General features: G+C 46.3%; 1 protein-coding gene across 1 annotated transcript; it reads right to left on the bottom strand.

The window, feature by feature from the left end:
• Positions 1-26575, bottom strand: SSPN (sarcospan). The gene is made up of 3 exons (XM_005433681.3): positions 26114-26575; positions 12384-12470; positions 1-6922 (listed from the first exon to the last, which is right to left on the bottom strand). Exons 1-3 carry the CDS (start codon positions 26444-26446, stop codon positions 6557-6559), a joined length of 786 nt encoding a protein of 261 aa, XP_005433738.2. The 5' UTR covers positions 26447-26575; the 3' UTR covers positions 1-6556.
• Positions 26576-27189: the final 614 nt, after the last annotated feature.

A 27189-nucleotide genomic window follows, 5' to 3' on the forward strand; every position in this document is an offset into this window, starting at 1 on the left:
TGAGGCAAGTGAGAAAAGTTTTATTAGAAATAAAGTGGAGGTGCAACTCCTGTTAATTCAGGAGCACAGATTTTTGCAAGCCAAGATCCTAGCATTTCCTTTTGTATGCAAGAAAAAATGCTGAATCTGAAAACAGTAGCCTTAACAGAGTATATATGGATATATGAGTACAGCCCGCAAACTGCCCTTCCCCACCCTTCAGCCCAGTTAGGTTACAAAATTTAATTCCTGTGGCGACAGCAAAGTCCATCAGCAAAAAGCCTGGCTGGCTGGGTCCCCATCTGATGCAGTGCTCTGGTGTTTGGGAGACTTGGACCAGCAGGGAAGAGCCCGTACAAATATACTCTTTTTCACGTTCCTGACGTAACACCAGTCTGGATCATGAAAACTGAAAGCCTTTAGAGTGCCTGATTTATGGTGGCTTTCTTCTGTCCTGTTTCACTGTTTCTCAGTGTGTTAGCAGGCTTGGGGCAGTGAATCACGACAGGAGGCTTTTACTTTTCCATCAGCTTCCCTTGATTCCCCTCCTGTGCGTGCTGCCCACCTGCTTGGATTCACAAGGTGGAAGGGAAAGTGTAAATGTCTGTTTTCTGTTCTTCCATAATGATTTTTCCCTAAACTATCCCACCAACTCCCTGGTGACAAGTATAGTCAGTATAAATGGGGATAGCCACAGGGCTTGGTTGACTCAGGCGTGTTATGGATCTGGGCCACCAGCTGCCCCTGCCCTCCCTGTGCCAGCACTGGGAGCTGTGGAGGTGAAAGAAAATGTCCCCAAAAAGATGCATCTGTGCAGCTCTGGCTCCAGCAATGATGCTCCCAACCAGCCCAATGGAAGACAGATCAGGCAAAGGCTTCCTCTCATCATAGTTTTGGTGAAAGAGAAATCTCACACTGAAGTAAGAAGAAATCTCTCTTCAGTCATCTTTGGGCCATTAAAAATCCCAGTTCTCTTTACACAGCCAGAGAGAGTGAAATGGGGTTAAAAACCTGCCTTGCACAAATATCTCATTTCCAGGACAATTAGGGCTCTTACTGAGGGCTGCCTTCATCAGTGTCACTCTCCATCTCTCCCATACCCCGAGGTCAAGCCCAGCGCTTATCATTCACAATACATCTGACTGAAGGAGAGGCGTGCATTCAAATCACCCTCTGCAAACTATTCTCTCGGCTCAGGTTGGGCTCCCACTTGTGTTCAGCGGCTGGCTCTCGGATGCCCATCCCAGGCAGGAATACCTGGGTACAGCCGGGTGAAGCAGGGAGTCATTTGTGAGCCGTGGCGGGTCTCCCCTCCATGCCCTCGCTGCAGTCAGCCACCAGGCCTTAATGGCTACACTTTAATGCAAAGATGGCTTTGCGGAGTGGGAAAGCATTATGATAACAAATGCATCCCTGAGGGAAATACATTGCCCGTATCTTCTTTAAAAAAAAAAAAAAAAAGAGAAAAAAGAAATCCCACCCACCTACCCCCAACAAGTCTGAAGTTTAGATGAGCCTTTCAACTTCTTGGACAAAGGCATGGAAATCAGGTACCAAAACCAAAAGAGAAATATACGCCTGTCTTTGTAGATGCAATCATCATTTATAATATTTGACTACAGAGCCAGTTTAGCAGAGGATAAATGTTACTGGCCAGTGATTACAGGAGGCAGCAGCAGAGCAGAAAGCAAAAATCCCTGGGAGGGGTACTGCAGAGACCTGAGATGAGCTAGCACCAAACTGCATCTTCTCGGAACTGTTGCTACAGGTGCTACAGTCCACAGGCAGCCACCTAAAAATGAGCTCAGGAAGATGTCAGCTGAAGGTACAGCGCTGCCTGACGTGACACGGCAGCGGGCTTGCATACATCTCAGAAAAACTTGGTCCTGCCTTGGGATTTACGTTACAGGCTGACAGCAGGAGAGATCCTTGACTTCAGCCGCCCCAGCCTGGCCAGGAGCGTTGGGTCCCCACTGCCTGCCGTGCTGCCCGGTGCCTTAAGGAGGCTTTGAGCTTCACGCTCAGGACTGAGCTGCTGTTGTTCCTCTGCACCTCCCTTGAATCCCCCCTAAGCCAACACCCTTTGCTAAGACCGAAAAACATTTTCCAGACGCAAGCATGTGTACTTGTGTGGGTGGGTGGGGTGCAGGGGACTATGAAAATTTCAAGGGGAGGTATGACATCCTGGCTTTCTAAATATAGAGGACCTGAACTGCAGCTTCTCTCACACGCTAGCAGCGTGCTTTCTGTTTTGAAAGGCCCCCAAAGCAAATATTGCACTGGCTGGCAGCATGAAGAAAAAAAAAAAGAACTAGTCCTGTGAGTCAATTACAGTTTCCAGCACTCTTGTGCAGAGCTGTTTTTTAGGCAAAGCTCCAAGCGGTGCCCACGCAGAGCTGGCCAGGCCGGCAAGGCGCAGATGGCCATCACGTGAAGGTGGTGGCAGGAGGAGTGGGCTGGTGGCAGCCCCAGCGAGGGGCCAGGACACGGCACCACTTCCCTGCTGCCCACCCGCCCCTGTCCTTCCAGCAGCTGCAGGAGGGCAGAACGGCACAAAGCGCAGCACCCCCACCAGGAACGGGTGCCACCTCAGTGCCTGATGGGGTTGAGAATGTGACATTTTGGCTCCATGTAAGGCACTGTGTCTCGGTTCCCTTTTCGTTGCTGTTATTGTCGCTCCAGTATTTGCATAGCACAACATCAGAATGCCTCAGAGCCAGAGGAAAGTGGTAGCTGCTGCTTTGCCTTTTAAAAAACAAGCAGTTATCCATGCAACACCACCACTGCCTGCGTGTGTTCGGGGTGGAGGAGCAGGTACGTCACCAGAGGGTTACGGCCTTTGGAAAAGTTTCACAGAACTAAATTTAATCGAGACTGATGATCTTTAAGCTAAACTATAAAACCCAGCAGAGAGTTATACCCCAGTAATAGACCCTATTAGAGGGTCTAGCGCAGTCTATAGAAAGGATCTCCTCTCTATTAAATTCTCTAGGGCTTGAGTTCTCATTTACACAAAGGGCCCTTTTAGCTGTGTAAAATTGCCATAAAGTGGGTGTAAAAATGATTGATGCTATCTTTACAACCCCTTTACACTGGGAAAACAGTGTAAAGTGGCCAGGGTACAAATAAGAATCACACCTGGGTTTGTGAGGGTAAATTACATCGAGTCCTTCACAAATTCTGTGTGTCCATAGCAGTTTAATTCTACCCCCTCCTGTGGAATTCACCCAGAGAATAAATTTCCAGACTTTAATAAAATGTCTTTTTCTTCAACGCCTCTGTCCTTTCCAAGCCTTTTAGTCCCAGCCTTTCTCCTGGTGCAGTCCGTGTGGACTCTGACACCAGGAAAAGGCTGGGAGCTGCCTGAATATGCTGTGGGAGGTGAAAAACCTTTAATTAGTGCTTTCTGAAATTACTGATCTGAGCAAAATACATGTTGTAAAACCATACCCAGGGGGAAACTGGTTCCAAAAGCTACCGTGTCCGTTTCCCCATCTCACCTGTTTTCATTTTATGCTCTTGAGATATATAAAGAGATTAATACAGAAGTTAGTCTTTGCTAGATCAAAATACCCCATATTTATTCATTAAGCATTAAAATACCAACAGAATATATGATTAATATTGCCTTCTTCCAGAGCAAAGTGTTAAACTGCAATGCGCTGCTTAGTGTAGTGAGCTTGGTGGTGGTGGCTGGAAGCGGAGGGTGTGCTGGTATGGGGGTGCACAGCCTGCCAAGCAGAACAGGCTCTCTCATCCAGATCTCCCTTCTCTTCCCCCTTGCCACGCTGAAGGCATTTGCAGTGACTCCGTGATCATCACCGCCGTCTGTCCTGCTCTAGAGGAGTCCCAGCAAATTTAAGCTCAGGGTGAGTAGGCAGAGGCCATGCAACGTGAGCCCAGCCCATCTAATAGGGGTGGCCTCTGGGAGCCCAGAACCTGGGAGGTGACGGGAGACTGGGAATGAAAACATGTGGGTGAGAGGGAGGTCAAAGGATTAAGGAGACAAAAGCCCGGCTCTGGTGGAAATGCTGCTCTGCCAGGGCCAGCCAGCCGTCTCCCACACCAGCTCGCTGCTGCCAGAGCTAGAGCACTGCAGACGAGCCAGCTTCTGAACAAGGACATTTAGGAAAGGGCAGGGTGGGGAGCATGTCCTGCTCTGCCAGCAGAGCCTTGCTCTTGCTTCACCAGCCATCGGGGCTCAGCGTCTGGAGAGAGCAGAAGGAAATCCCAAAGCTGAGCAGCCACTCTGGCTCCCCTCAATCCCGTTCCTGTTTCTCGTCATCTTCTTTGTGGAGAGGAGAGCTGCATTTTTGGCCAGAGGGAGAGGCAGGCACAGCAAGGGTCACATAGGTGGGAGGAAGCTGTATCCTCTTCCCTAGGCTTCCCCAGAGAGCACAGCTGGCATTGTGTGAAGGACTGGGGGAAAAATCAACACCTGAGTACAAGCGACAGGTGAGAGGCACCCCCACGTATCCATCTCATACAGGAGGGTGGCCCTGGAACAGGTCCACCAGTGCTGCTTGCAGCTGCCCTGCTGGAGCTGGGGGGGCCGGGCTGGTTCCTGCCACCACACGGACAGCCCTGCCGATACCCACGGCCGGGTTTCCATGGCCGGCTCACCTGCACACTCCGCTGCTGTCTCCAATTGCTCTGAGCATGCCTGGGAGCCAGGCTTAGGGCTTTGGATGGGTGGCTACACATACGCAAGCAAACAGGCACCCTTCAAAGCCATGCTTACTAGTTACTGTTATTTTTAGGTGCATAAAAAAGGCCATTTGGAAGCTGGTCTCAAAAACCTTCGTTTTCTGAAGCTCCTTACTTTGCAGCTTAGCAAGGAGCACCTTGGTGATGCTACGTCTTGAGCATGTACACCAAGCAGTGCTCTAGGTGGACCACAGGAGTCTCAACTACGCTGTGATCTTCTGATGCTGGAGGTATGCTGGTCTAGCCCTGGGATGATGGGTGATCACATATGGAAGACAGGTTTTGGGTAGGATTAGAGCTACTTAGACAAGTAGCTTTTTGCCAGACTGGGTTTTTTTGACTTCCTGGTAGCTGTTTTTGCTGCAGAAACAGAAAGTTTTTGCTTCTTCGAAGCCTTATAGAAATTTTATTTGCTTCCTCCTTGCTAATGATTATGGCACGTTTTTTACTGGCATGTGACTGCTCCACCCTACCTCAGAGACACCCTTGCCCTGGCCAGGATTGGGAAATCCCTAGTCATGGCAGGGCGCGAGCACCAGCTGCCTCGCCCTTGCACAGACATGTATCATCAGGCAGTGCAAAATGCTGCATTTAGAAGTCCATGCTGTGCAAGTGGAAATGACAGTTTGAGGGACAAACCTACGTACTTGTCTCGGTATAAGGCTAATAAGATGTAAAGCACTTCCAGAGCCACACTTTCAGGGTGAAAAAGCACTGTTTGAATGACATTTGTCATTCCATACTGCTTATTAAGAAATCGTTGTTCTTTTGCCCTCATCATTATAAACGATGTCTTTGGGAGACTGGCAGTCTCTTCTTGCTTCCCTCTCTCCACCCCATTTCAGAAACATTCATTGTTGCAGGGATATATCTTTCAGGGCTGTTGGCCCAACTCCACTGCTGGTGTGTAAGGCTGATTGTCTTCGGAGAAGTTACACCAAAATGCATTTGGCCTTTTGTGCTTGGAGTATAATTGGTGGAACTGGCTAGACGCCGGGTTTGGGAGCCTGCAATTACAGCAATGTCAACATCGCTTTCAATGTGACTGGTGATTTAGGGTCCTCCACTTTAAGAGTGCAACTCAAGGTTTCTTAAATTGGTCTTTTCTCACAAAGTGCTGAGCACTCACACTTCAGAAATCTGTCTGGGGTCTCAAGCAGGGCCCACCAAATCGCCATTAGTCAGCACACTCATATTGTTTTTTCTTAGTAATTGGATTAGGTAACCTATATCATTAGTCACTCTGAAAAGCCTTATATATATTTTATACGGCAGTCATCAATACATTCACTTTGCTGTTGGTCTCAACCTGTATCAGAAGAGGTCTTAACCTCCCTTATTACTTTTCCATATGGTAAATCCCCATCAAGTTAGTGTGGATTATACCCAGAGCATCTGAGAGACAATATATTCCCTAAGCATGATCAGCATAATTATACTTAAGCCGTTTGGACCAGATCCTTGCCTGGCAGAAATCAGTATAGCTTCTCTGAAGGCAAGAACAGATACCTACCGGTGAGGGAAATGGACCCTATTTCTTAATGGCTGTAGCCCTGCACACGAGTTCCCGATGATTTTTTAAGCTCTTATTTTGACTATGGCTATTAAAGATCCTCTTTGGTGAGCATTTGTACAGCTGCATCTTTAGGACTTTGCAACCTCTACATAATCTCACAAGAGACCTTTTGCAAGAGTAGCCATATGAAATGCTCTTTAAATGGCTGAAAAATATATTCGTTAAAGCTGTGTAAATGTTCTTCCTTGTCAAAAACCTTATAAACACCCATCCATCCATGGTATCTATGGTGGCAGTACGCTGATATTTTCCATTCCCTGGCTACACCCCCACCCACCCCCGCCAGCCCAGACCCTATACTTTCTGTTGCTGGCAGTTGGTAGTAGTTAAAGGGTAGAACCGAACGCCCACATAGAAGACCTGGTATCTGTGTTTCCACATCACGAAGCATGCTGAAAGACACACCAGGGCTGCAATCAGATTGAGAACCATCTGCAGAAGTAAGTACAGGTTGAGCATGCCGGTGAGGCTGCCGCAGTCGGCTGCATCCTGGTAGACAAAGGTCCTGCCGAGGGGGTCTGCAGTGTCCAGTTTGCACTGGCAGGACTCAAGTATGGTATCACAGGTAAATTTGGTCATCTGCAAATAATGGTGTGCAGCAAAAGCCACGGCCAAAACACAGGCAACCAAACCCAGGGCACTCAAGAGAAAATACATTAGCTGAAAGAAAGAAAAAAAAAAAAAAAAGAAAGAGAATAAAGAACCCACTCTTTTTCCAGCTACACAGAGAATGAGGAACACAGAATGAGTGCATGCACATGTACTTTGCAGGGAATGCATGCATTCAGTGTACCATCTGGATATTGTGAGCTTAAAAAATTGCAAGACAACTCTAACTCCCTTGCGATGCAAAGTCCAGTAGGTCATCTCAAGAACTAGTAATTCTACCTTGCGTATTTTATATGAGTATTGCCTTGCAATTTTGAGACTTGATGAGAGCACCAGGAAATTGGTGTCCCTGTACAGCCAGAAGTTTTATATGGAGGGAGGGAGCATCTTCTACTGTTGTACCTGCATTGGCTAGACTTACAGTCATCAGCTGAGAGAAACTATTGCATTTGCCTTGAAGCAGAGCTCAGCAGACTGAGGCTTGGGCTGACATCTTATCCCAGGCTGTGCTGAGAAGTAGGTGTTTTTGAAACTTTGCTCGTATGTTATTCCCGGCTCTTGGTTTGCATGCCCAAACAGATCTGTTTTATACTTGCAAATCAGGCAGTGAGGTGGCTGATCTCCTGCTTGTGGCCCTGCGAATGCAGCCAGCCTGCTTTGCTTCCTAGGTCCTACTGTGGAGCGGGAATGCAAATCTCCATGAGAAAGCACATGCTGTGCTCAATCTCCTTCCAAAACTTGCCCCATAAACATGGAGGAGAAGCCTTTCAAAGGCACAAAAGAGCAGTGAGCAGCTTTCATTTTTCAGTGTTATGACATGAGAAGGACAAGGGTCTGCTTGTCACCCCACTGCTCCTTACACCAGTAGCAGCTTTAAAATAGGGTGGCTTTTATCAAGGATAGCTATACAGGGTCCACCCCACAAACACATGGGAACTGGCAGCAACTCAGGGCCTTTGTCACTCCAAGTTGCACCTGAGACCTTTGGGTACCACAGCATATGGACCTCCCTTGCTTTCGATAGCTGGAACTGGCAGTAGCTGTGCTGCATACAAAATATGTGTGAATGTATATTAAAATCGTATTCTGTGTTTAGCCAAAATAGCATTTTTAGTTCTGTTCAGCACTGTAAAAACATTTATTTTTCTTGGCATCTTATCTGTCAGACACATGGCGTGGTTGGGAATCTGTTATTTTAAACAGCAGCTTCTCTCTTTCTCTCTCTCTCTCCCTTAACCTCAATACTACAAGCAAACTATCAATATAAAAGCATTTTTTATGACCTTGAAACTCCAAGTATGAATGTCTTGATAAAATTCACACTCCTGGTGTATTTGTCTTATATCTACAGTGTGAATCAATCTTTCTATTCAGTTGCCAGCCTGAAAAAAGTCTTCGGGCTTATTGCGGATCTTAAAACACTATATGCATTTTCTCCCCCGTATGACCGAATTCTTACAGCAAGATCTTAGTTTCCAAGACTTGGCTACTATTAAATTTAATGACTTCCCTTGCAGCCTTAAACCAAGGGCAGCTTCAAAATGAGGGTGGCTCTTATTAAATGCAATTACTTTACCCCCACAGCTTTCAAGGTAAAGGTCCATGGGAAAGGTGAAGTTGGAAAATGGGGACACCTCCTCATATAAAGTGCACAGAAAACGGAGTGCTACTGACTGATGGGTCTCCTCCAAACAAAAATGTGGTAATTCATGTCGATGACATTACTTGAAAAGATGGTGCAAATGTATTTGATGGGAAAAACGGAAAATGGACAAACGTTGATGACTGTTCCTCTTTGAGGGATGAAAGTTGTTCTGCAATGTAGAAGTCCTAGTGAACTGGCTGCAGGTCCCTGGATTCAGACCAGCAGAAGACAGAATCAGGCCTCCCTAATAAATGAGATATTAAGCCAAGACTGCACGATGTGCCTGATCCTCCCTTGGTATGTATTTTATTTAGCTGCCAACTTCTATCCAAAGTCAGGACAAAATAGCATTAAATCCACAACCTAAGTTACACTCCAGGTACAGTAAACAAGAATTTGCCTGTTATGTACCTAAAGGGAAGGAAATCTCAGAGTCCAGATACACAGGCAGCTCTTACAGCAAGCCTCAGAGGCGAACAGAGATGTGTGGGGACATAGGGCAATTTCCAAATAGCTTATTATTCTCACAAGATGTTTGCAGAGGAATCTCTCTGCAAGCAACAGAAAATGAACAAATTTCCAAATATCAAAGGTGAGGCAAATGCAAATACTGCTTGTGAGGGAGCACAAGACAGCAAGTGTTGAGATCCCATCTGCAGATTAATCACATGCCAGACCTGGAGGCAACTTCAACATCACAAATACAACTGCGTAGTGAGCTCTGCCCAGGAACCAGAACTTGCCACTGGAAAGCTGTTTTTTAACAGCCTCAGAGAGCTACGCACTGCAATAGCTGCTTAAGTAGAAGGAGAAAAGGGAAGCGAGGAGAGACAGCATATGATGAGGTCAGAGCCTGGCAGCTCATCCTCCTTCAGATTCCTCATATGGGGAAGAAACATTTTAGCAGTGTTTACTGGCACTAGTTTTGCTCCATGCCAAGAAGAAAACAAATAACCTAAGATGGATTGAATTCCTCGTGGAAAAGGCTTCCAACAGTTATCAGAGGTGAAACCAGAAAGGTTTGCAGACGTGGATCCAGGGGACCCCTTTTGGAGGCGGTGGTGGCTCGGGTGCAGGCCTGTGCAGGGAACAGGAACTGTGGTGTGTGCCACGGTGTGGGCTGCTGGCGCTGGCTGGGCAGGCGTAGAGGGTGTCATGCTACCGTGGGAGATGCTGTGATGAGCACCACAGTGATCTGTCAATTAATAGCCCTGGAAGTCCACAGGAGACCTCAAGATTTTCCTATGTGGTCATTTTTTTTTTGCCAAGGGAAGAGGATCTGCCCTTTTAAACTCACACGTAACAGCTGGGCATGCTGCTCTGCCATGCTGCAGGGTATGCATCCTGCAGGTGCAGAGGTGGGGCAGGGGCAGAAATTTAGCCTGGGACCCACTGTTGTCCCCCTGAGGGGCAAAGCCACCCTCACTTTGGGTGGTGGTCTCCCTTTCTCATGGATGCACAGGGTGATGCAGATGCCTGCAATAGTCTCAGGAAAGGACTTCTACCGAAAGCAGTTCTAACATCTCCTTTTTTAACAGGATCCAGGACTCACGCAAGTATGAAATGAAAGAAGCAGCTGTCGAGAGGGAGGAAGGCAAAGAGGACTGCAAAGGTCTCCTCCCATTTCCCACCACGAGGGAGTCACTCACAGTGGTCATAGGATCTAGGATCACCTCAGGGGTTCACCAAACCCCCCGAGGCCTCTGTGTGTGTGGTCCTCCTCTCCAAGTGACTCTTGGGTTACACAAGGGATCTTGGATGGCTTACTGTGCTCTGGGAAAGCCCAGCCAGGATTTTCATGTAGGATGGTGCTCAGCAGCCACGTGCAACCTCGGTGGGCAACAGCCACCAGTGCGAGGGCAGGGCCTGGACTGGGGAGCAAGTGTCCAGGAGGACAGTCAGGGCTGTCCCAACAGATAGGGCTAAACCTGGTGCTGGATGAAGCATCAGGCGGAGCAGAGAATGACCCAAGTTGCTTGGGTTTGTCTCGTGACTGTAATTTTGCATCCTCAGCCTTGTCACCAAATAGCTAATGTTCATTGTTTGATTCAGACATTTGAAGATCTGAGAAGTGATACTTGGAGATTTAGATGAGACCTGTTAGATCAAAGCTCTGGAGGAGACTCTCAGCTCCTACTTTGTTTAAAATAGGTATGTGCCCTGAAGCCAGAAGCTGTTTGTCTGGAGGAGCAGTGACAGGGGGAGGGGGGGAGTGACAGGGGTGGGGGGTGGGGGTGGGGGACACTGTGGGATAACAGCTCACAGTGGGGATGTGGGAATGTGGGACAGAAGTGAGCAGCTTGTGAATGATGAAGGATGGAGTTTTGTGGTATGGTGCAATAGAAAACGGTGGGAAGGTGGATTTTGGGGAGGTGGGTGCTTTGTGAAGGCAACAGTACATGGGCTATTGACTGAACCAGAAGTCTTTCAATGGAGACTTTAGTTCTAACTCTGCCAGGTAATGAGGAATGACCCATTTTACATGGCCTGTGGAGCACTTTAAAAATGTTTATTTTCTTGCAGGAGTAATGGCTCATGCTCCTCACTGCCAGGGTGGGTGGTGTTGCTAAGGGTGGCAGAAACATCTGGGCTGTCCAGCCTGACATGCCATTCCCACCACGAGGGATGACTCCCTTCCTGCTTGGATGCCAAGTTCAATTTAATGCTGCAGGGCAAGCAATAAAAAGCTTGGCGTGGCAGATCCCGCCCAGCCCAGCAGCTCCCTGGGCAGCTGTAACGCTTACTTGTGGGTATAAAGGTGATGGGGCAAGAATGTGAAGCCAATCAAAGGGCAGGAACAATTGTTCTTCTGCCTTTCTTTATGTAAATACAGGAGAAGCTTGAGAGAGGCACTAAAGACACACCGGGGTCTAATATCTGAGGGAGGATGAATGCTAGGTTTCAAAAAGCTGTTCCTTGCATTTGATTTCCTTCTGCCTTTCTCAGTTAATAATCACTGTTATTTCGTGTTGCTTGCGTCGGTATTTTCCTTGGTTATTATGTGTCTGTAAAATATTAAGAGCCCTGAAAATTACAATAATAAGGAAAACCAGCCCAGAAAAATGGTGTTAAATATGCCCCATCTGGAACAAGTGTTCTCAGCCTTTCTTTTCTCGTCACTCACCAGTGTCAATGGAGCACAGTTTTGGGAACTGAGGCGGGGCATCATGCATGGTTTCTGCACTACTCTTGCAATGTTTGGAAGGGGATTTGTTTCGTGGAAGAATGCTTGTTCCCATGGTTTGCTAACACTTTCCCATGTCCACTGTTGCCTGGCCCTGACACAAGGCACCGTGCGCTGAGACACGGCTGCCAGCGCTCAGGTACAGCCTCTCTCTCCCCAGCCATGGAGGCGGGCAGGTAGAGATTTCCAGCCACAGTTTTTAATTTGCCTGTGGCCATGCTGTTTCTTATTTCATGGCGAGGAGCAAAACTGCTGGGAAGATGCTGAGATGCTTCTTAGATCACATTAAAAATTAAAACTTGATTTAAGTGGACCCATTTTATGCCACCCTACTTCTTACCCAGCCCTCTCTGAATACCTCTACTTAATCAGTAACCCTCTATCTTTCACTGAACATGTCCCAAATTATTCCAGCTTTGTCAGTCTGAATGTCTTTGATAGTCTTAAAACACGGCAAATAAAGTTGTATCATGTTCTGATTTGAAATATTTGTTATCTGAATTTCCCCTTTACAGGCTACAGTTTCTTCCTTAGCTGCCTGAAAAATATCGGAAAACCATTCTTGCATTTCAGGTGCATTTTCACTTCTTTTCATGTGGTCTTAAAAATATCCCCAGTATCAACTTTTCTTATTATATTTAACGACATGAGAAGAAAAAGAAATTTAAAAAAAGTCGAAGTACCTTTACTGTGAACTGCACACACGTCTTCTCGTCAGGTTGGTACGAAATACAAAGCATAACAAATCCCACTAAGGACACAACACAGACCTGCAAGGGAAGAGAAGTAAATTGTGTCAAAGTTAAAAAAAAAAAAACAACAAACAAACAAAACCCACAAAAATATTTTTTTTTCAAGCCAAAACACCTTTCTGCGTTAGCAGGATCATAACTCAAGGAGCAGCGTGTAAGTGAGGTTGTCTGAGTAGGGGCTACAGCCATGCATGTAAGAGCCTTGTATGTGTGAATGCACTTCTGAGGAGGGAAGAGCTTTAACCTTCACTTTACAGATACCGAGGCACAAAAAACTTATTCAGAGACTCACAAAAAACTTACCTACAAAGACACATCCCAGCGATAGCCTCTAGGAAGTGTTTCAAGTTTTTGTCCATGTAACTAACGATCAAAAAGGAGCAGAAGGCTTATGAAGTTGGGCTTGCAAGCCCAAGGAGCACCATCCTATGTACCACTGGGTGCTGACAGGGGTTTTATGTCACCAGTGCAGGCTGTAAACCATTAACCATAGCTGCCACTGGATACGAAGCAGCACAGTGTATAGCAGAGGCTTTCAACCTCTCCTAGAATGGACACCTTACCAAAGATGACATCTCCCCTGCAATCTGAGACTGTGTTTTAGCCCTGTGGCAGTAATTGCTGAAGGTTAACAGTAATGGAGAATTATTTATGCACTTTATTATTCATTTAGCTGTCTGTTATTAATTCTGAAGATTGAGATTTACTTGCAGGAGCAGATATTCACTGGTAGGCATTTTCCAACCATGTAAGGAGGGAAGATCCTGCTCTGAGGAGCAAGCCCAGTAAATACACATTCCTTTTTTAAGCAGTGTTCTCTGGGTCCCCCCATGGTGTTATGCACACCGGTCAAGTGCCTTCCTCTCCCAGGTTTTTGGAGGACCAATGAGCAGACCTAACAGGAGGACAGAGGAGCAGCAGCTCTGCACCTGGACTGCTGCTTTTCGGCAGCTTTCCCCCTGCCTGGACAAGAGAAGCCATGTCCCCAGGTGCCCAGTGAGGGCTCCCTGTGCCACCGTGGGGCCGCTGGGTCTGGGTCAGGGCACCCAGGGAGTCTGGACTGCACCCACAGAAGAAGAGGGCATTGCCAGCGGCTGAAGCTACGCTTGGAAGAATCCATGCATGATTTGGGTTGCCCTGAAAAAACAGGTGAGTGGATGGGATGCATGTGTTTGTAAATGGCACTTCATATCACACCTTTAAAAAAGGTCCAGGTGTGGTAAGCCTTAATGTAGACCTTAGCTGAGATCAGCCAGTGTGCTTTCAAAGGTCTTGTCTTCTTCACACAGGACCAGCAGCAAGTCTTGGCCTCCTTGCTAGGAGCATCTCGATTATAAACAATAGCTGTTAAATTCTCAGTAACTACTGCTAGAATCAGTATTTCCACACCCACCCCCCCCCACCCCCCTTCGTTTTACTTGGGAGGGTTGAAGACTTCTCATTAATTTGGGGCTTCCTGCTTTCCCAAAGCAGCAGGATTTGCCCTCTGGGGCGGGACCCAGGTGCCAGTTGCCTTTGATTAGGGCTGGGACTGTGCTGCAGAGATGCCTGCAGGAGTGCAGGGCTCCTTCACCGTCCAGTCCTCGCCTGCTTGCTGCATGCTCTGGCTGTGCTCAGTGCTGTTCACATCCCGATTTCCAGCTCTCTAGGGGAGTGCTTGGCCTGCAGTGAAAATTGCCTAGCTGCCCTTTTAGACAGCACTGGTTCAACACTCTTCTTCTGTGATCTGATGCATAAAATACCAAACTTTTCTTTGTATCTGCAGTATTGGTGTAAGGCACTAGACAGCCACCCTGTAAAGGAAGAATGCTGCTCCACACACGGATAGTCATGCCCATCAACAACCTGTGTGATTAATAACACTTTTTCCCATGAAGTTTTATTTCATGTCATTTCAGTAGGACATGAATAGGAAGTATTGCCTGAGAACATTTCTAAAGAAAGCGTCAGTATTATTTACTCCTTTCCATGTCATGTGTATTTATATTCTGGTCCTATGACTTACACATGGCCTCCAATTTATTTGTTTTCTTCTTTTTATTGTTGACAGCCATAGCTGACAGGGTTGTCGGGGGAAAAAACAACCTTTCTTGTCAAAGGTCCTTCAGTGCTGGGGGTTTTTTTGCCCTATAGAGCTTCTGTGTGACTCAAACATGTTTTATTTCTCAGGATTAATCGCCTGTGTCCTTGGTCCCTTGCACTGTATATTAATCTTTTAATTCAATTAACATGCCCATAAAACCTAAATCTTAAGGAGATCATATCTCTAGTAATATCCAAATGATAAATACCCCCAGTAGCAGCAGTGGCTGAAGGAAAGAACCTGCAGCGAGAACAAAAAAGAAAAAAAAACAACCCCCCCAAAAAAGTCTTAAATACACTTATTTAACATTACATCCCCAAATTCATGTAAAATCAAAGGGCTGCTCATGTCAAAGCTAGACCTAAGTATTCTCAGGATCTGGTGCTGATGGATCTTGTTATGAGCAATAAATCAAATTTGCTTTGCTTCAGCTACACTAGCAGGCATTTACACTTGCGTGAACTGAGGGCTACGTTTGCCTCCAGGTTACTCCCATGAGATATCATGGGACTGTGCCTGGTCTCCCATTCCCATTCCCGTTTCCCCACAGACAGCTGACAGAGCTGCATTCATTTCCTAGGGCAGAGTCAGATACCAATGGTGGAATTTACTCTTTACCATCAAGTGCCTCGTACAACTTCTGCAAAAACCCTGCTGGCTTTCAATGTGGCAGGATCAGACCTCCCTCTTCAGAAAGCTTCCCATACAAAAGACTGTCGTTTAAAAGGATTTCCATTCCTGCACGCACTTTCTAAAGTTCCTCTGGGATTTAAATAATATACTCAGGGATACTTGAAGAGGCACATTTGTAGAGAGGTATTTATAAAAGATTACACTGGGTCAGGATTCCGGCAAGTCTTGGCAAGGATATTTGAGAAGGCTTAAGTATTTCTTTTGTAACAACACACCAACCTTTTTTTTTAAACTAGAGATGTGTATTTTTGTAAGTGATGGTAAAAATAATACTGCTGAGAATTATGACCCATATATTTTTTACATTTCGGTTCTTTAAAGGTAAATTCACTCATTGGAGCAAACCAAAGTGTAGAAAACAGCTTTATGCTCCTATTTTATACATTATTAATAGATCCATTTTGAATTATACCTGTGAAGTGTAATAGAATAACTATAAAAATCCTCTGGTAAATATTTGTTAGGACCCGCTAAGTGACTAAGACAGCTGCAGGCACGTTACAGATGCTGTTGATGCTGATTGCTAAGTAGCATTAGGTAATCCTGCGTCCTAGTTCTTCAGTAGCCACTGCAATATCCCAGCGTGAAGCATACGTTTCCAATGCCTTATTGACTAAGTACACAACATAAAATGCAATTGAACTTGCTTTAGCACTTGCTTGCCACCAATCGGTATGCATTTATTATACAAATAAAATAGATTCCCTAAGAGCTGCAGAATAGCGGTTAATTAGATCAGCTCTTGCAACTGTTATCTGGAAATCTAGAAGTATGCATTTCTACGTTGAGGAAATTTCAACCCAAGTTTATTTCAAGATCCTATTTCAAAGTTTTACAGATGGACTAACACACCCTTTGCGGAATAGCTAGTGACGTGAAAGGTTACCCAAGGAAAGAATTTAAATTTAGAAAAGTGCTGTCTAGAAAAAGACTAGAATGTGATACAAAAGTATTTAGGAAGGGTACAGATTTAATTTTAGTTACAGCATACCCTGTGGAATCCCCCAGTTCACAACCCAGGGAAAACAGCTGTTTACTAGAGCTGGCTGAAAAACTTTCAAGTTTATCCTGTGGAAAAGTTTTGATATTATTTCTTTTTTGTGGGAAGCTGCAGGCCTTCCTTCTATCGGGCAGGAACATCTCAGAGCTGAAAAGTAACTTAAGAATTACTGGGGTTTTAAACCACAATCAAAACAAAAGTAGGCATTTTCGGGGTTGTCCCCACCCTAAAGAGAGCTAGAGCCTGTTGTCATGAGATCTGAATTCAGTTCCTACAGATTTCGTCAGGAAGGGAACCTGATCCCAACTGCATTTGGGAGTGGGTCCCAGCTGATTTTCCTGGGAGGATCCCTGCACCCACAGAGATCCAGCATGCAGTCCTTGGCCCTTCAGAATTTTGGCAAACCAACACTCTCTGTACGCACACACAGGTTAGCACAACTGGGTGTTTCTCACAGGCTGAAGCCTCACACACTGCTGCAAAACAGATGCTTCAACGGTAAGACTGACACCGTACCACAGTGCACATTCAGCACTTGCAAGGATCATGCCTTTACATATTTCCATCATCTCAAAACCAGAAATTGAGCAGTAAAGAAGATTGATCTCCAGCTTTATGTACCCAAAATCTCTCACTATCAGCTTTACTTGAGCCAATGTTGTTGTGCTGAAGAGCTCCAGCTGTCACTGAAGCATGGTGGGCTGACACCCTGCCCAGCACAGCACCGGCATCCTCCTGCACCAGCCAACTCTGTCCTTTCCACTAAACTTACTACACTTCTTAAAAGTGTCACAGGTGAGAAAAACAGGCTGATTATCTCTGACAGGAACAAACAGAGGTGGCAATGCAGAAGGGCATTTGGACAAAGCCCACAGACATCGCCACCCAGCAAGGACCACGAGGGTCAGGGCAAAGGAGCTGCTTTCCCCATCCTTACCTCCCTGCAGTGCAACCATGTCTGGTCCTGCACGAGCTAAGCACAAGGCATATAAGTGGCACAAGGACACCATATGGCAGTGATGAAGATGGTTATGTAATGTACGTAATTGGGGGAAATACGATCACATAGGGCATAAATTTTTGCTGTGGTTTGCGTTCATTATCTTTGCACACTGACATATTAATGTGGTTTGATTTCTTTCAACAGATTTCAAAACCACAGATTGCTCTAATATGTCTGCATCTCTCCCTTGTATACTTTTGAAACTGTTTTTTCTTTTGTTATTGCTACGGTTTTAGCCCCAGTGTTGCTACAGAATAGGTGATTTTCTCCAGGAAAGTGCTTCGTACCCAGAATACCTTGGAAACCCTGGCACGTAAGGCTGGTAAAACAGGAGAGCTGGAAACATTCACCAAGAAATGAAGGAAGGAGTCAAAAATCTGGTTCAAAGTAGCATCTTGGATCTTCTCCTCAGAACAAAGCAAATGCTGCAAACATTTGCAAAGATACAGTATAGATCCTCTGCTCTTTATGTGCAGGCTTGTTAGCAAGAACTTCCTGCAACAACCTTTAGGGGCAGAAAGCAAACCTGTTGGAAGACGGTACCTCTCAAATACTCTCAGTGCAATGCCACACAGCATTGCTAAAACCCACAGTTGAACTCTTCCTTCTTGGTAAGAATGTAAACTTTCAGACTTCTGGGGGAAAACTACTATTAACAGAATTAGGAAGAGATTTCCATTATGGAAAAGTTATAGTTGCGCACTTCAAGACACTATGGATGTTTCTGTTCGTAGGGACAAGAGTAAAGAAATTCTCTCTTCTAGTTAATTCTGAGGTCTCTGCCTTGCCCTGGGAGGCAATACTTGGCTTGACAGCTCACCCACCTTGTCAGAAAGGTTTAGCTGCCTTCCATGCCTTCAGAGAAGCCATGTTATCCACCAAATTTAACACTCCCACTGGACGCAGACTTTAATGCAAGAAAGAGCATGTTCCTGTTGGCTTTGCCATTAGGAACTAGGATCACCTCTGATCCTCTGATGCCAGACATCTGTACAGGCTGTTGCAGCCAGCAACGCTGATGTTCATTCGCTTTATGAGGTTTGAGAAAACTACAATGAAAATGGGTGCTACAGGCAACTTTCTCTTCTAGCTTTCATCACCCTCAGGTCAGCCTGGCTCTCACTACCACATGTGAAAGAAGCCAATCTGTCACACAGAGGTATTATGTCATAATGTTTTTTTCTCCTTATAGATTTTTTGTTAGATTTAGGGACAGTCTAGTTGCATATAAATTACTTCCAGAAATAATAGCTGTAATAATAATGATAAACATGTATATTGTGGTTGCAGGCAAAGAACAACATCGTCTAGGAAATCATTCTCTTAACAGCCATAAACCCCATAATATCTGACCATCCCTGTCCCACCTACAAAATAAGTGATGTCTTTACTATGGGTCCCTTCAAGCCGTGCAATAACACACTGTGACAGATGCTCAACTTTCTTCTAAATTCTGTGAAGTCATCAACCCCCTGCAAGAACATTCATAATCCAATTAAATCATATTTTTCTGTAACGATCTTTGCTGTTTAGGTCAGTTGCTCAGCAGTGAAATTGGTCACTTGTGCTATGGTAAGATTAAATTCCCACAGCAACAAAGCACTGCAAAGACTGCCATCACTTACAAAGCCAGGAGCTGCAGCTGCAGTCCATTACTGCTGTTAAGTCAGAAATACGGTGCTGGGTGATCAAACAGCTGAGGGTACCAAAAAACAAAAAAAAAATCTAAAAGTTCCCAGAGCCAGCAGTGATTTGCAACATGAGAAGTGCAGGATGGTACTGAGAGTACTGTATGAACATGACTCATGGTTTGAAATGTGTCTGTGACTGTGAAGCTATGGAAATCCATCATCTCTATAGTCATAAGGGTACCTAGGCTGAGGAAACCTGTTTGAACAATCTCCCTCTCCAAATCTTATCTAGGCTTTCTGCACAAACGTAATCCAGCTGGGAACTCTGATGTCCTCCCTCTTTCCCCTTGAGGCTGTAGCTAGACCAGCGAGTTAAACCACAGAGGTGTCCAGGCTGAGATCAGCACTTGACCACGCATCACACAGACCTCTGGTGTGCAGACACCTTCTCAAACTGTTCTTTCAGAACATTTCAACATTTTTTCCCATCAAAAGTTTTCCACTTTATCCCTGTTCAAAATAAAAGTATGGATTTCAGTTAATGAGGCATCAGTGCACAGTTACCCTTAGGAAATGGTAAGTTTTAATGGCAGAGGGCTCTGAAGAATACAGCTCTGGTTCTACATACGTATATGCCTATAAACAAGCACTGGAAACCTTGCCATAGCATATTTAATGCAGTGTGCCTCGTTGCATACCGTCCACAGTTTCACATACTTCAATTAAATACCTAAACTTGGGGGCTCTTCTTGAAGGCAGTCCTCCCTCAAGCCTTTTGATGTTTGCCCATGGCTAATTGAAGCTAGCTTGTATAAAAAATGGATGCCTGCATGGCTATAATTTCCATTAACTGCTTTGATGGCACCAGTTTTTAAGTGTCACCTTTTATTAAAAATTGAAATCGGTTTCCCTTATAACAAGTAAAAGTTAAAAACCCAGCAAGGCTGTATAGGAGGTAAAGCCTGACTGAAAGCCACCTCCACAATTGCTGCAGGAAAAGGTGTCAAAAGCAACAACAAAAAAAAAAGACCAGCAAGGGGCCAGGGCTAACAAGAAAATGTCTCCTTTCAGGCTTTAAAAGAGAACATATTTCAGAGTTTTTTAAATAGTCAATCATTCCCCATATCAATATGGAAGGGGTTCAGTTGCCTCTTGCTCTAGCTGGGGAAGCTTCCCAATTATTGACCCTCTCTAGGAAGATAAAAAGGTTGCCTCATGCGTAAAGTGGTTGTCTGATGTTTGGCAGGGCCACCAACGTGCAGCCAGAGTGTTTGGCCTCATGGAAAAATGGTATATCCAGCAGGTGGGAGGATCTGGAAAGCGAAATGCAAGGAGGCTGACGGGGGTTTACCCATACAGGTTTGCTTCATTTTATCATGTGATAGACCCTCTGCAAAAGGCTTTTAGGTGCAAACATCCACAGAGCCTCATCTGTGGGGAAACTGTCAGACACAACGTGGCCCTTGAACAGCTTTGTTACACTGAGCCAGGGAAACCATCTACATTACAGGAACAGCTGAGGTACAGCAAATCCCTTCTGGTCCAGACAGCACAGGTCTAACCAACCCCAGCTAATCATCAGGACACGTTTAGCCTCAGTTTCTAATTTGTATCGTTTTATAGCATGGTACCATCCTTTTTTCCCCAGATGTCTGTATATGATGCTTCATCCTTTCAGCATCCATCTCACAATGTTCTCAAAGCTTCCCTTAAGAGTTTGTCCTGGTTTCAGTTAAACCATGACACAGTTATACACATTGCTATTGTACCCGTTTTCAGGATGAAAAACACATCCCCTGGCCTCTCCCTGTTGCCACCTTCTACCATTTCAAAAGTTCAGCTTAAGTTCAGGGGTCTTGCCGCTTCCCTGGGTACTGGGGATGCTGGAGTGACTTCGCCAAGAGCTGCACAAGCCAAACGGGGTGCTGGGTGCAGGGCGCTTGTCACACTGCCTTCCTGCCCTTCCAGCCCCAAAGCGACGCAAACCCTGACAACCTAAAGAGGCAGATGCTGGGTCAGCACTGCCTGTGACAGGCACCACTATTGATTTTGGCACTCAGGTTAACCAGCCCACAAGCACATGCTGAGTCAGTGGCAGGACCTGCCATCTGAGTCAGGCTGTCATGCAGAAGTACATCAATTAAACAAACACCTCAATTATCAGCATCTGATAGGGATACGCAGCGTTGGGAGACAGTCCTGGCTGTTTGCTACCTGCGTTGTACTAAGCATCGAAAGATCTTTGAAGCATGAAAGCTGGCCACACTGCTGCGCCAGCCCAGGCTGTCTTGCACCGTTCCCTGATGCTGTCATGCAACGCGCTCTCTCTCGCCCATTGTCTCCTGCAAACTGTCCCTCACAGCTGGCTTTTCCAGCCATTGTGGGATTTGTCTCATCTGTCCTTGCCTGTGAGACACTCCAATAAAAGAATTAATTTCCTTTGGTGAAGTTTTTGGTTTATTTTTTTTAAGAGTTCTTTAAAAAAAGGTATGAAAAATTAAATAGACATAAACTTTTCTGACTTCAGGTAAATGAAGAATAATTAAACTGCTTTTTCAGTTAAAAGTCTGCCTGCTTTTTTGCACCACAAAACCCCACATCAGCCTCACTCCACCACGGCAGAGAAACCAATGCTTGAACACAGATGCTAAAAAGCAACGAACCATAGCTACCCCTTGGGTAAAGCTCAGGGACCCTCTGATCTGGGAAAACCCCCGGGGAGATGTGGCTCTGAAGCGCCTGAGCAAGGAGAAGTGTCAGCGCTCCTGACCTGGGAGCCTGGCCCACGGCAGATCTTTTGAGACACTTTTTGCAATAAAATAAAGGACAGCTGGAGCCATGATTGCTGCCTCGAGCTGCTTGAGAAACAGATTTTTTTAAAATGTTTTTTAAAATCCCAGTTTTATGTACATCCATACATATATATGGATTTTAAATAACTTTCTGACAGAAATAATAAACACCCTGGATAATAATTTCTGATGAGCATTTCTGTAACTTTCTTAACTGCCTGAGTCTGCAAAAAGGGAGCTTGCCTGTGAAAACTCTGATACTCTCTACTTTTGATCACAGTGGAAATAATCTAAGAGCGGATTTTTCAAGGAGAAATACATCATTTCTTCTTCTGGGTGTCAAAAGGCCATGAGCTAATGAAAAAGAATGAAAAGGATACCATTAATATCTACTGTTTCTGCAACACTTTTCATCCAATGATCTCAAAGCAAGGGGTGACAGATAGCCATTATTAACCCCACTTTACAGGGGAAATAACAAAGTCTTAGCAAGGTTAAGTAACTCGCCCAAAGGCTACACAGCAGGTCAGAGGCAAAGCACAGAAAAAAAAGAAAGCCCTGCACTCCTGGGTGGATTTGTGAAGTTTGTCCAGGCTCAGGAAGGTGCCAGGGTGGTCCAGCCAGCAGTTTCAGGTGCTCGGGACAGGTCTCACAGAGGAGACAGGCAGCTGCTTCAGACCTGGACAACTTTTCTGTAAAGGGATACATTTATATGTATTATTTTAGAATAATAAATAGTAGGTGAAACAAATGCCATCCTCGCTGTGTTTAATTGCATTTATTTGCCTGTCCCTAGCAATGTGGCAGAGGCATTTTACAGGGACTAGTTTGCTGAACCTGAAGCAGAAGTGGTAAATCATGCAGATTCTGTGGTTTCTGTCCATAAACCTTTCCTTTGGTTTCTGACTAATGCCCACAGATTTCAGAAGAAATGCGTTTCAGACTAGCAGGTTTTAAGTGGTTTTCATGGGGTGAAACACTTCTGATACAATGCAAGCTGTATCATTTCCTTCTGCAGGAGCTGCGGGAGGGAAGGGACGGTGCCAGGCAGCCCTTGCAGGGAACCCATTCAGTGCCGGGCACCTCCTCCACTCCTCGTCAGCAGATCACTGGCCACGTTTATTCCACAAGATGGTGAACTTAGTCCCTGGCCTGTTCTATCCTCACAAACCTAGGTGGTCAAGTTTTGAACCAGTTTAATTCAGCCTGCCTTGCATGGTTTTCCTCGGTAGCATTTTATTCTAGCTTCCTCTCTAAATAAGTTCCTTTTCATTCATGGTAATGTGCTAAAGCACTTGATTTTCGGCAAGGAATAGTGTCACCATTTTGCCACTAATAAAGAAGAAAAAAAAATAATCTTTCAATCAATCAGGGCCTATTTAACACATTAGCAATTTTCCTTCATTTTCCTGTCATCCTGCATTAACAGCCGTGGGGTCAAATCCAGCCCTGGTGTAATTCCAAAGGAGTAACACTAGGAATGAGCTTCACCCATTATCTCTAATGTTGCTAAAAAGGTCTCGATAATAGATTTTTTAAGTTCTGGATTCTGAATACTAATCAAGTCCTTTAAAGAGAGCACTTGAGTGGGATGCTACTAAAACAAATATGTTTTGGTATTTTACACCACATCTTTCTGTTCTGTTGCTCATTTTTGTGCAAATTAATGAGTTTTGGGAAGTCATTTCCTGCCGTGAGGTTTGTTCTCAAGCAGCACGTGGGTCATCTATCCCCTGCCTACACGCCCTACATGCAACCTCCCATAGCAGCCCCAGAGCCAGCCATAGGACATCCAGTCCACACACAGGAAGATGTCCTAGCCAAGAGTCCTCCTTCATGGACCAGTTTCACCTCAGCTCTCCAGAGGCCAGTCCTCAGCACGCTCCCTGCCACAGCTCGCCAGCAGCACCCTGTGACCCGCACACCCAGAAACTCCAGCTCCGCAGCTACCAGCCATCTCTGTCCAATGTCCCACTGGGCACCAAGTACCTCCACGGAGGCATCACAGCACAGGAACAGAGTAAATGCAGCATCGTCTGTACCGCCTGCATTTTGCCCCATGGTGCATCAGCCATGGCCAATGCTCCACATGCACTCTCTTGCTGGGAGGCTCCGGGGCTGCACCACCACCTCAGCCTCTCCTTTCTAGCACCGGTTTCCCTTTTACCACCTTCTCTGCTGACACCAGATCTCTCTTTCCCTTCTGCTTTGGGTTGAGGGTGCAGGAGAGGAGCGTGGTACCCCAGGAGCCTGCCTGGCCACTTGCCCCCAGTGCATGGTCCAGCCATCACTCTGAGGGCAAAACAGGGGATCACCAAAAGCCATTTTGAGCCAGGGAGGAATCAAACTGCATTTGAATGTGCTGGTGGCTCAACATCCCACCAGAGTTCCCAAGGTGAGAGTCACTGTCTGACTCAGACTGTAGGTACAGTAACCCCTCCCCAGGGGTTCCTACCTGCAGCCCGCAGGGTGCTCCGGCCGTGCCGATAGCTGGGGCACCCTGTAACATGAAGCAAAATGAAGCCCTGACCCCCCCAGCCAGCACAGTCCCCGGAGCTGTGCTCCCCCCGGGTTTATCCTGGCTGGATGGTGAGTGCGGAAGGTGACCACCATGGCGAGAGCTGAGTTTTGCTTTGAGTTGGGGATTAGCTCAGGAACTCACATGGTGAGTTTTGCCTGATTTTCAGGGGGGAACTCTGCAAGCAACTGAACTTTGCCTCATGTGGGCATCTAAATGTCACTACTGCTGGCAGCTGCTGCTGAAAACAAGAGCCATTGGAGCTCTGTTTTCAGAAAGTAGTGACTCTGGTGGAGTTCCAGGCCTCCCTGAAGGAGATCAGGCATATGTGGTTGTCTTGGATGCTGTTTGGACACTGATGACATTCACATGGGCCAGGGGCTGCTGCCATGGTTTTTCTCATATCCCTGTCTGTGTGCTAGTTTAGTCCAGCTCACTCCTTCCCCAGCTTTTTCCAGCAAAAAAGCTGTTTCAAACCTGGGATACTACCAGTGCTATCTGGAAAAGACATACTCTGACATCCCCAAAATAAACAAAAGGAGCGAAAATGTCACATGCCACTATTTTATCATCTGTACTCCCCCCTGGCTAGCTTGTAACAGTCAAAAACCCAGGAGGAAGTTCTCCTCCTAGGCAAGGGCAGGCTCTTGCCCTGCAAAACATCACTGAACTGTTAGATACCTCTTCGGTTAGAAGAGAAACAAGAAGGGTGAGATGACTCTTCCTTTGGGAGCTCAGGCTCTTCTCCTTCCACTCTTTGGAGGGTCGCCCAGCAGGATTAATACAGCAAACCCCAAACAGTTCAGGTGTTCAGATAACCCTCCGATAGCAAGGAATTACATTTATGGGAAATGCTCCTATAGCTATTTAGCACATCAAGAAATCTTTTCTCTAAGAACCTAAACACAAATTTATTTTCTGGGAGTTCTTACTGTCTAACAACACCCAAAACAGTGTTAACACATCAGTATATATTTTCCTGAAGCCTGCTGCCTAGGGACAAAACCTACAGAGCAAATTACATCCATGTCACATCCCAGGCTCATAACCACCAACCCTGTCTCTCCACAGGCAAACTGCATGTCCCCGAGCACACAGGATGAGCAGAGTCACACCGTGCATGACACCAAGACTCGGCAACTCCTCCCCACCTCTGCAGGGGCAGCCAGTGCTGAGGACCAGCCTGGGCTTTCCCACCACCAATGCCTCCTATTTCTGCCCAGCAGGACCCTGCCCTTTACTCTGTCCCCGACAGCCCATGTGGCAAGGCTGGCGTGTCACTCGAAACTGCGCATGACTTGGCGGTGCTGCCGGCGGGCCCTGGGACAGCAGAGTCCCTTTCCCTGCCCTGTTACTCACCCACCAGTGCCGTCCCCCTCCCCACAGCCCCACGCGGTCTCTCCCTCCGCTGGGGGAGAAGTTGGGGAGCAGCGGGCAGGAAGGGGGTTAAATTGCAGCAGTTCTTCAACACAGCGCAGCAAGGAAACTCGAAAGACAGCCATTGCTCTCCTTTCGCTATCACCGACGCGCTCAGCTAAAAGTTGCGAGTTACAGAGTTATGCTCTCAGTTCTAAAACCTAATTGTTATGGTTTGATGGGGAAAGAGGGAAGGCAGCGTAAGTAACCAACATATTTTCTTTCAGCATCACCAGGCAGGAGTTCACTGCAAAGCACAAGCTAATATATACATCTAGTGAACAGCAGCCCTGTATTTTATTTAAGGTCTGTTGGTATTGCAGGGAAGAATACGAAAGGTTGTGTTATTCTGCAGGAGCAGTTTCCTCAGGAAAGTATACCCAGACATTTAATCCCAGGAATATTTATAGTTAGCATAACTCAAATGGTGTTGTGCATGCAGTTGGTTAGTCTAAAGTGGAGCATCATGCAGCTTGCATTAATGTTGGCAAAGGCACTTTATGGAGAAACAGACTTTATGCTTACAATTATCCCAGCCCAATATGGAGTGTCTCTGACTAGCAGAGAAGAACTGATGCCTGCCATAAGGAAGCCCAGCACTGTTACAGAGATGCCTAATGCCAGCTGCAACAAAGCAAACAGCAGCGGGAAACGGCAGCCACAACAAGTGTGGGATTCCTCCTCCTGGCCAGCTTTGGGATCCCCCTTGGTCTTCTTCTGCTTCTTCTTCTTCTTCATCGCGGACTCCTGCGTCTTGCTCAAGTCGGTGCTTTTCTCCCCTTCGGGTGCCTTCCCTATCTGGCTCTGGTTTTTCAGGGACGTGCTGTGCTGGGCTTTCTTCTCCTCCTCCTTTCCCATGCTGATGAACTTTAGGTTTTCACGTGCTTGTCTGTGTGCGCACGCTGATGGGGGTGTGAGTTTTTTTGCCCCCCAAAGCTTCGCTTTGTGCTGGCTGAGTTGTTCCTGGTATTTGAATCAAGGAGGCTGAACAAATATGGAAAACATTTGGAGCAGATTGTCAGAGCTTCAAAATGCCACATATAGCCCAGAGAAGAGGGGGATTCAAGGGGGGTAGTGAACTGCCAACGGGCAGGCGCCAGCTCTGCACGGGGGCTGGCTGTGCACACACGGCTGAGCATGCGTGCTGCCACAGCTACATAGGTGTGAGGACACACGTGTGTGCATGTTTGTGGAGGAGCTGGACAGGCAAATAGCATGCAGAAAGTCTCCCTTGCCAGCTGATGAACAGGACGGAAATCTGCCTCGCCAGGGAGCCGGGAGCAATCAAGTGCCTCTGTCTGTGCGCGCACCGAAGCAGGCAGGTAGGAGCTCATCACGCCAGGCTCCCCTTGGGATTACTGGCACGCAGAGCGTAACTCGGTGAACCCACGCAGCACCAGGCACACAATGCACACATTTCATACACCAGCTGAATCAGATTAAATAGGTGCATTTCAGTGGGAGGGAGTTGACTACATGTGTGGAAAGTATGAAATCAACACAAATAAAAATTCAAATTAATATTCTGGAGAGCCAAAAGGAATCCTGTCTCTTCCCAAAAGTTGCAAAAGCACAACTAGGCGTGTTTTATGATAAGGCAG

This window comes from Falco cherrug, chromosome 5 (genome assembly GCF_023634085.1).
Source record: "Falco cherrug isolate bFalChe1 chromosome 5, bFalChe1.pri, whole genome shotgun sequence".
In the NCBI taxonomy this organism is placed as follows: Eukaryota; Metazoa; Chordata; class Aves; order Falconiformes; family Falconidae; genus Falco; species Falco cherrug.